Consider the following 10,061-nt stretch of genomic DNA (forward strand, 5'->3'; position numbering starts at 1 on the left):
TACAGGCATGCGCCATCATGCCCAGCTAATTTTTGTATTTTTAGTAGAGACGAGGTTTCACCTTGTTGACCAGGATGGTCTCGATCTCTTGACCTCGTGATCCACCCGCCTCGGCCTCCCAAAGTGCTGGGATTACAGGCTTGAGCCACCGCACCCGGCCTGAGAATCTCTTCTTATTTAGCCCTTTCTCAGTCCTACTATCCAGTTATTCTGTAGGAGAGACAGGATTATCAATGCAGGTCTAAATAATAATTATAGTTAACACTTAGTGAGCACACACAATGTGCCAGCCCCTGTTGTAGGTATATATAGTAACATCGTTCAAAAATAAAAAGTACGCTTTACACAAGAAGAAACAGAGGAAGGTTGGGCGTGGTGGCTAACACCTGTAATCCCAGTACTTCGGGAGGCCAAAACAGGTGGATCACAGGGTCAGGAGTTTGAGACCAGTCTGACCAACATGGTGAAATTCCTGTCTCTACTAAAAATACAAAAATTAGCTGGGCGTGGTGGCAGGTGCCTGTAATCCCAGCTACTCAGGAGACTGAGGCAGGAGAATCACTTGAACCCAGGAGGCAGAGGTTGCAGTGAGCTGAGATTGTGCCATTGCACTCCAGGCTGGGTGACAGAGCGAGACTCTGCCTCAAAAAAAAGAAACAGAGGCACATTAACTTACCTATGGTCACATGGCTAGTAAAAGGACTTAAAACCAGCAAGCTGGCTCCAGGGCTTATGCTCTTACCTTCTCTCACAGTTCATCAGTGATCTTTTAAAGTACATTCCCAGATCTAGAAGTCTTATGATTTGTTTGCCATTTCTACTTGGCAATGTCATCACACTATTATTTTTCTAATCAAGGCATTGGCCACTTTATAAACTTGGTTTATGAATTATTCCCTTATTTTGTAAATTCAAAATGTACTTTAATATCTCTGAAACTGGCATGTCTTACAGTCAATAACAACATGGCATTTTACAATCATTGCTGGCCAAGTGGCAGTTGTAAAGTAGTTGTCAATGCCTTAGTATGCATGAGCTGAGTCATAGCTGTAATACTGTTGTCACTTTTACATTACATGAGGTAAAGGCATTGTTGTCACTATATGTACTGACTTTATTACCTTTAAAATGTCTTTCATTTTTTTCACTAAGAGTTGGTATTGAAATGAAAAGTTACTATGTATACCATAAAACTTGGATACAGAGCAGGAGAGTAGAAATTTGATATTAAAGGAGCAAATCTGTATTACTGGAGGAATAACCAAAATATCTTATTTTCTTGTAAAGGAATAACTGAGTGCTTCATGGTACTGAAGGAAATGAGATCTCTGCAAATAGGAGAAGCTGTCTTACATTCGGTTACTGATATGTACAAAAGGATTGCCTATTACATGCCAAACAAACCAATCGAAAGCAGGAGAAATTGCCAAATCTCTCAGAACAAATGAAAGAAATGTCAAAGCAACAGAGGATGATGTGGTCTGGTCTGGGCTATCATTAAGGTATTGTGTCATAGCTTAATTGGCAGTTTTCTTTTCTTTCTTAATGATACAGAAAATAAGTACATCTCATTATCAGTATATCTTCAGATTTGAAGAACTATGCATTAATGCTTGAAGATCAGAAGCCATTCTTTAATAAAAATAACTGTAACAACAATTCCAAATCAGTTGATATTCATTCTTGATAGCTATTAGCTACATTAGGGAACACAGTTCTTTTTTCAGTGATGCCAGGAGTGTAATTCAATGGTTTGAAACTATAGATGATGCACCTATGGTCATTCTTCCAAACTTCTAGAATTCCAGAGAGAACAAAATTACTCTAGTTCTAAAAGAATATATATAAGTAGAATAAGCATTTAACATAGTGTGCCTCGTTTGTCTTCTGCCTTTTTTTTTTTTTTTTTTTAAATAGAGATGGGGTTTCTCCATGTTGGTCAGGCTGGTCTTGAATTCCTGACCTAAGATGGTCTGCCTGCCTTAACCTCCCACAGTGCTGGGATTATAGGCGTGAGCCACCACACCTGGCTTCCTGTTTGTTTTTTATGGAAATCCATGCTAGTGGAAAGATGTGAAACATACCTCTTATGTGGAATTCTCAGCCCAGTGATCTGAAAAGTCAAAAAAGGGAAGCGGGAATAGGTAAGGGGTAAATGCTGGCATTGTCTGGAGTGAATGAGGCCAAAGCAAATTTCATTGGCAGAATAGAACTTCAAAAGTCTAGTGATTTCTAAAAAGCATTTTTAAGTACAAGCTAACACATTTTCATTAAGAGATCAATGTACAACTAACATGCCAGTATTTCCCTGCCATAGATGACAATTGCCAGGTATTGGTTTCTAGTCTGATGTATAGTTCACTGACCCATATGCTGCCCCACAACCAGAATTTCATCAGCGCTTGAATTTCTCACAATGAGACCAAGAGACAAAAAACAGTACAACCCACCTGAGTCTACACTGTCTACTTAAAAGCTGCTAAAATTAATAGACCTAAACAGATCCATTCCAAGACATTCTTTGGGAAGACCTTGAAGAGTTAGAAGGAAGGCAGAAAGAAGAAGAAAGGAGGATGCCTTGAGCTCAGAAATTCTTAAATGAACATTTCATTTTAAAGCTGAGCCATACTCCAAATTATATCAGTATTTAATAGCAACTAACTTAGAAGAAAAACTTCAACAGTTTCATCCCAACAGTTGGGTTTGTTTTAATAAGAATATCAATCTGTAGGTTACTATGGTCACTAAATGAGTAACTCCAAAGTACTCAGTCTCTTGCCAGCTGGCCCATAAATGATAGTGACGTATGACATACAGGCTGATATTTGCTAACCGTCACAGCTATAAATAATGAATGGAATAGACCAAAAAGTAAATAAATCCGAAACACTGTATGGTTGGCTCCAAAGGCAGTCATGATTCAATCTTGACACTATGTTCCTTAAAAACAGTTTCTTTAAAATACTTTTTAAAAAGTATGCCAATTAACTGTAGCCATTTACAAGAATTTTTGTGTAAACGATTAATGATATGCGAAGTGTTAGTTAATTATCTGTCAGTCTTACTATTTTGTCCCAAAGCACCTCCCAAATATCAAAACAACACTGTCACTGTGTGAATGAGTTAGGCTTGGCTGAGGCTGGGCAACAGGCCTGGTGGCAGCACATGTAGCTATTTATCGATTTTGCTCTATGTGTAATGTCTGAATGCCAACAGATAGATTCAGCTCTTCCAGCCATCTGGTGTTTAAGTATGTAGTTACAAATGGTTGGTATTTTTAATATAAAAGAGAGTAAAAGGAACCTGGAACAAGGTAGTAATTACAAATCTAATAACAGTATTATGTGTGAAAGTACATGGTTATTATTTGGATGCTAGAAATGGAAACAAGACTTACCATTACCTGGCTGGGGTGTAAGTCTGTCTTCTTTCTCAATTTTTATTGTTTCTTCCTTGCTGTGAGCCAACTGGTCAGGTTCTGACTGTGCAAGGACTTGTTTTTCACAGTCTAAGATAGTTTGAACTTCGGAGGTATCTTTCAGAGAATCATCCTTCTCATTTTTGTTTTTATCCTGGCTATGGTTGAGGCTATCTATTTGCATAACAATTAAAATCAAAATTATTATAAAAATATAATAATTTACATTTAAAAGTAAAGTAAAAAGACTGTAACAGCTAGGTCTTATAAAAAGAAACACAGTGAATAACGTTTATTCATATGTTTAAAACATTTATCAGGAGCCTACTATATATACCCAGTACTATTCTAGATGCTGAAGAGACAGCAGGAACAGGACAGAGAAATCCCTGCATTCTAGGCTCCATTATAAGTGGCAGAGATAGACAATAAAATAAACAAATACGAAAATAGTATATTTTCAGATAAAGAGAACACAACTAAGTTTTTTTTGTTTGTTTTTGTTTTTTTAAGTAAGAAAGTTTTGGAGAACATTACTATAGCAAAAGTCATTAGGACCAAGCTCTAAGAGGAATTCCATTTGAGCTGAGAGCTGTTCATGAATATAGAAAGCTTGGACTCAGGCCTATATTCTTGGTCTAAATATTCTAAATGTAACTGGAAGCCATTAAAGAGTTTTAGGCAAAGGAATAATAACAAACTAAGTTTTTAAAGGATCACTTTCGCTGTTGTGCACAGAAGGATCAGATTAATATGGAGGCTACTGAGTTATGGGAGAAAGATGGTGGCTTTAGAGTAGGATGGTAGCAATAAAAATAAAGTGGTTGGAATCAAGATTTATTTTGGAGGTTACTCGATGGGTTGAGTGTAGGAGGCAAGAAAGAGACCAAAGATACAGGCCAGGTTTTTAGCATGATGTAGTAAAGATCAGGGAGGAGATCTGGGTATTAGATGTGGCAGTGGTAGTAATATAAATCTAATATATTTTTATATACAGTAATATCACTGTTACTTAGAATATTTACTTCTCTCTAATCAGACTTTCGTATTCACAAAAGGTAGTTTTTATTTTTTTTAAGTTGCTTGACAGATTCCTTATTAAATCATGGGTCTAGAAATTTTCATTTTTGCTTTTGGTATCGCAAAGGAAAAATCAGAACTATAAAATCCATATTAAACTGATTTTTGTTGCTAACTCATTCAACTTATACATTTAATGTGAACTGACATTATTTTGTAGTTACAACAGAGCTTATTTTTATTGCCTATAGCAGTTGGGAATTGCATGGAATCATGCTAATTGTGACAGAGATATTACATGAAATAAGCACATGATTCCAATTTAGTTCACAGACAACAGGTGCCCACATACAAATATAACCACCCAGATGGCAGACTTGTCAATTTTGGTAGGAGCACCCAGAAGTGAAAGAAGGAGGACTCAGCTTCTCCCTATATTTTCCTTCAAATCAAAATTAAGAAAGAGACGAGAGCAAGGCAAGAAAAAGGAATGGCAGTATCAAAATTTATATCTTAGCTGCATCTTTGTCGATGCTAATATTTTGAAGAATTAATGTATGATGCAAAATCAGATGTGTACAATTATTAAAACTCATAAATTAAACGTATACTTCCAGTTTCCAAAACTGTCAACTTGGCATTTTTATTATTATAAAAATGCTCTCTAGAATTGGAAACAAGAATACTAATGATCTTTTTCTTATGACAACCATGGGTATTAATAATCATTTCGTAAAGTAAGCATCAGAAAATGGTATCCCATGCTATAAAAACGTACTTGAGGTATATTTCTTATTTCTGACTTTAAAATATGTTTTAGAAAAGAATAAACTAAAAAAAGAAAAAGACACCAAATTGGTTCACAAATGAAGACTGATCTATAGAGGAATTTTGATGCTTTGACAAGCAAAAACTATGGCACAATGTATACTGACTAGGCAAAGAAGCTACATTAGATTATTTTGCTATTTAAACATAAAAATAATCCATAATTTCCTTAAAAACATGTATTATCTACAGAAGAGAGAAAACAGCAGGTCTATGAGTATAAGGCCTATTTGCTACCATAGCAACAGAGCTTCTACTCCTGCCCACTGAATTCATATCCTGCTGACATTAATCAGAAACGTCCATTTGTGCCAAATTAATGCCGTATCACAGACGCTTGGAGATATACATTCTTGACAGAACCAGGAGCTTTTCACATTCCACAAGGGATAAATTCAGTCTTCACTATATGAAGCTCTTATTCCAGTTTGAAAGCTAAAGTTGTGCTGAGTCACACTAACGTTGGATAACAGCAGTCTCTAAAAGCACAGGTTATCTGAAGACACCACTAACAGCCCTTACCTCCATGGTCACCTTCTATATACTCACCAGCACTGCCTTGAGGATTCTCACACATTTCACAATAACGTAACACTGAATTATTGATATAGGTGCAGAAACTACATTGCCAGCCCTCTACAGGAAAGATTGGGGTGGTTGACTGGGCCTTGGCCTCCTGGAAACTTTCCATGAGTGGAGTTCTGATTTGTCTGGACTGAGATGGTGTTTCTTCTGAGGGACTGTAGTGGTCATCCGTGGTGGCCAATTTCAATCTTTTAGTTTCAGGTTCAACATCACTTTCATGATCGATGATATCTCTTGCAGTTATTTTTGTAGGGTCTGATGACACTACAGTATTTTCCTCCTGGAAATTCTTTGATTCATAGCAGGAGGTCATCAACTGTCTTTTTTTAAGTTGTGGTAAAAAAAATGATCGAATATCATGCTGTTTCTCTTTTTCAAACTAGGAAAAGCAAACAGTAGTTATCAAAGAAACAATCTAGTATGTTCTTCTTAAATGAAAGGGCTTAACAAAATATTTTAATTAACCATATTGCCTTATCCCTTGAATACCTTTTTGGAAATGAATTCATTATGCTCTGACCCTTCATATATCTCTGTCTATATATGTATATATATGTAAAACATATCCATGTACTTCCCATGTCTAACTTTTTCCTTAGCACTTACTGTGTGTCAAACACTTTACATATATTAAGTTATTTAATCCTCATGTCAGCTGTGAGGTCAGCACTATTATTATTATCACATTTCAAATCAGGAAACTGAAGCTTTAGAGAGGTAAGATAACTTGGTTAGAGAGGTTATATAACAAAAACATACTTAATATGTTACCCTGGATGTATGTCAGGAAAAAAAGGCAGTTATGTATTTGAATATTTCAGGTCAATCAAGGACCTAAAAAAATGCTTTCACACTCAAATTAATAAACACAATGTTCACAAATAATGTTATTCATGTGAAAATGTTTTCTTGACCAGGAAGTATTCTTCAAATAGCACAAAGGCTGTTAATCAGGCTGGGTGTGGTGGCTCATGCCTGTAATCCTAGAACTTTCGGAAGCCAAGACGTCAAGATGGCTTGAGCTCAGGAGTTCAAGACCAGCCTGGGCAACATACTGAAATCCCGTCTCTACAAAAAATAAAAAATAATAAACCCCAAAACAAAAATTAGCCAGGAGTGGTGGCGTGCACCTGTAGTACCAGCTACTTGGGAAGCTGAGTTGGGATGATTGCTGGAGCCTGAGAGGTTGAGGACTGGGACTACAGGTGCACACCACAACACCTGGCTAATTTTTGTATTATTAGTAGAGACGGGGTTTTACCATGTTAGCCAGGCTGGTATCAAGCTCCTGACCTCAGGTGATGCAAGGGCCCCGGCCTCCCAAAGTGCTGGGATTATACGCGTGAGCCACCACGCTTGGCCAATGCTGTGTGAATTCTGAGACTAGGTCATTGAAGGTAATATGGCTTCCACTTGGCTGGCCCTCTGTCCCTCCCTTTCTTTCTCTCTTGGGACACTTGCCTTGGGAAGTGCCCACCATTGGTGTGAGGAAACCCAGGCCACATGGAGAAATCCTGCGGTGTTCCAGTTGACTGCCCCAGAAAAACCCCCAGGTAAGAGACAGCACCAACTGCCAGACATGTGAGTGAACAAGCCCTCAGAGAAGTTTCAGTCCCTAGCCTGGGGTGTTTTCCAGCAAAAGCCACAGTCATCCTGGAGGAGACATGTCATCCCTGTTGTACGCTGGTTGAATTCTGCACCCATAGAAACTGTAAGAAATGATATATGGCTATTGATGTCTTAAGACACCAAGTTTTGGAGCAATTTGTTATGCAGTAATAGATAACTAAGACAGACACTGTAGATAATGATAACAAAATACCATATATTATAAATAATATTTTACATAATGATTATCAGTACTTCTTAGTGGTACTGCATAAGACAGAATTATAAAATTCATAGAAACATCTCAAATTATTGCTGTAAAAAAAATAAAATAAAATTCATAGAAACAGAAAGATTAGTGGTTTCCAGAGGCTAGAGGACAAGAAGAAATGGAAAGTGATTGCTAAATGATTATAGAACCTCTGAGGTAATGGAAAATCTTTGGAAACACTGGTGGTGGGTGCACAATACTGTGAATGTAATGCCACTAACTGTACACTTAAAAATGGTTAAAATGGCAAATTTTATGTTACCACAGTATAAAAATTTGCAACAAAAAAAGGAAGCAAAAAAATAAGGAAGGAAAATTTAGGAAATTAAATTAGTAAAATTAAAACATGTCATAATAGGGAAAAAGCGCTCCCCTACCCCTCTACTTCCCATAATGTAGAACTCTTTTTTTGCTTGACTGTTAATTTATACATTTTACATACTATAAAAAGTTATCTAATTAGTTGCAGAAATATACGTAATTCAGATAAATACAAAGAATAAATCATTAACCACGAGACATCATTTTTAGAACAATGCAAAAGGGAAATTCTAAAAAAAAAGAAAAAGAGAAAGGGTGGGCCGAGTGCGGTGGTTCACACTTGTAATCCCAGCACTTTGGGAGGCTGAGGCAGGCGGATCATAAGGTTAGGAGTTTGAGATCATCCTGGCCAACACGGTGAAAACCTGTCTCTACTAATAATACAAAAATTAGCCAGGCATGGTGGTACACACACCTGTAGTCCCAGCTACTTGGGAGACTGAGGCAGAAGAACTGCTCGAACCAGGAAGGCAGAGGTTGCAGTGAGCCGAAATTGCGTCACTGCACTCCAGACTGGGTGACAGAGTGAGACTCTGTCTCACTAAAAAAAAAAAAAAAAGCAGGGGAGGGTGGAAGAAAGCAGAGAGATTAATTGGCTGTGGCTGGTGAAGTCTGGTGTTTTTTTTTTTTCTAAAAAGTAACAGGCTGAGTATAGTAGCTCGTGCCTATACTCCAGTATGTCGGGAGGCCAAGGCAGAAGGATTGTTTGAGACCAGCCTGGGCAACATAGCAAGATCTTGTCTTTACAAAAAATAGAAAAATTAGCCAGGTGTGGTAGTGCATGCCTGTAGTCCTAGCTACTTAGGAGGCTAAGGAAGGAGAATTACTTGAGTTCAGGAGTTCTACACCAGTCTGGGCAACATGGAAAGACCCTGTCTCTTAAAAAACGTTAACAAAGAAACAGAAATAATTAAATATTTAAAGAAAATACTCTATTCTATACAATAAAACTGCAAAAAGAACTTGCAGAATTTTGAAAATACTAGCAAATGTTAAGCAAACATGAACAAATTCTATCAGCTATTTCTAGTTAAACCATACTGTTTTTCCACAAGAGGTAAACTTTCTGTCCTTGCCTATTTAGAAATGAGTTGATTTTGTCCTCATCCTTATTCAGTAGTTTTGCTGGACATACGATTCTCCTCAAATCCTTCCTTTGTGAGACAGGGTCTTGCTTTGTCACCCAGGATGGAGTGCAGTGGTGCAATTACAGCTTACTGGAGTCTCAACCTCCTGGGTTTAAGCAATCCTCCCACCTCAGCCTCCTGAGTAGCTGGGACTGCAGGAGCATGCCACCATGCCTGGCTAATTTTTGTGTTTTTTTGTAGAGACGGAGTTTCAACATGTTGCCCAGATTGGACCTGAACTGTTGAGCTCAAGCAATCCACCTGTCTTGGCCTCCCAAAATGGTGGAATTACAGGCATGAGCCACCATGCCTGACCTCTCAAATCCTTAAAGGCATTGTTCTGTTTTCTCCCAACATCTGGTGATGCTGCAGATGTTCCTTTGTAGGCTGCACATTTTTGCTTTCTTTTAGAGGTCTTCAGGAACTTTTATTTCTGGTGTCTTAAAATTTCACAGTGATCTACCTCTATATAATCTATATTTATATGCCTTAAAAAATTCTGCTCAGCATCCAAGATACCTTATTAATTTTGAATACTATTATCTTTATCTTTTAAAAATTTATATTATTCTTTGCTAGTTCCTTCCTCTTAATTTTCTCTTTTCTCTTTTTCTGGCATTCCTATTAGTAAAATGTTGGACTTATACATTTATGTCTTAAATTTTACTCTAGGCTGGGCGCGGTGGCTGAAGCCTGTAATCCCAGCACTTTGGGAGGCTGAGGCGGGTGGATCACGAGGTCAAGAGATCGAGACCATCCTGGTCAACACGGTGAAACCCCGTGTCTACCAAAAATACAAAAAATTAGCTGGGCATGGTGGTGCGTGCCTGTAATCCCAGCTACTCAGGAGGCTGAGGCGGGAGAATTGCCTGAACCCAGGAGG

General features: G+C 37.7%; 1 protein-coding gene across 5 annotated transcripts in view; it reads right to left on the reverse strand.

Moving 5' to 3' along the window:
• ZRANB3 (zinc finger RANBP2-type containing 3) overlaps window positions 1-10,061 on the reverse strand; it is a 277,334-nt gene that overhangs the window by 29,739 nt on the left and 237,534 nt on the right. For 4 of the 5 annotated variants that reach the window (XM_017536065.1, XM_017536060.2, XM_017536064.1 and 1 more), the window contains 2 exons: window positions 5,816-6,230; window positions 3,398-3,592 (listed from right to left, as the gene is read on the reverse strand). In XM_017536065.1, the coding sequence (XP_017391554.1) occupies window positions 3,398-3,592; window positions 5,816-6,230 (610 nt within the window). The remainder of the gene's footprint in view (window positions 1-3,397; window positions 3,593-5,815; window positions 6,231-10,061) is intronic. The other variant, XM_017536061.1, reaches the window with a different exon arrangement.

This window comes from Cebus imitator, unplaced genomic scaffold (genome assembly GCF_001604975.1).
Source record: "Cebus imitator isolate Cc_AM_T3 unplaced genomic scaffold, Cebus_imitator-1.0 Scaffold95, whole genome shotgun sequence".
Lineage (NCBI taxonomy): Eukaryota > Metazoa > Chordata > Mammalia > Primates > Cebidae > Cebus > Cebus imitator.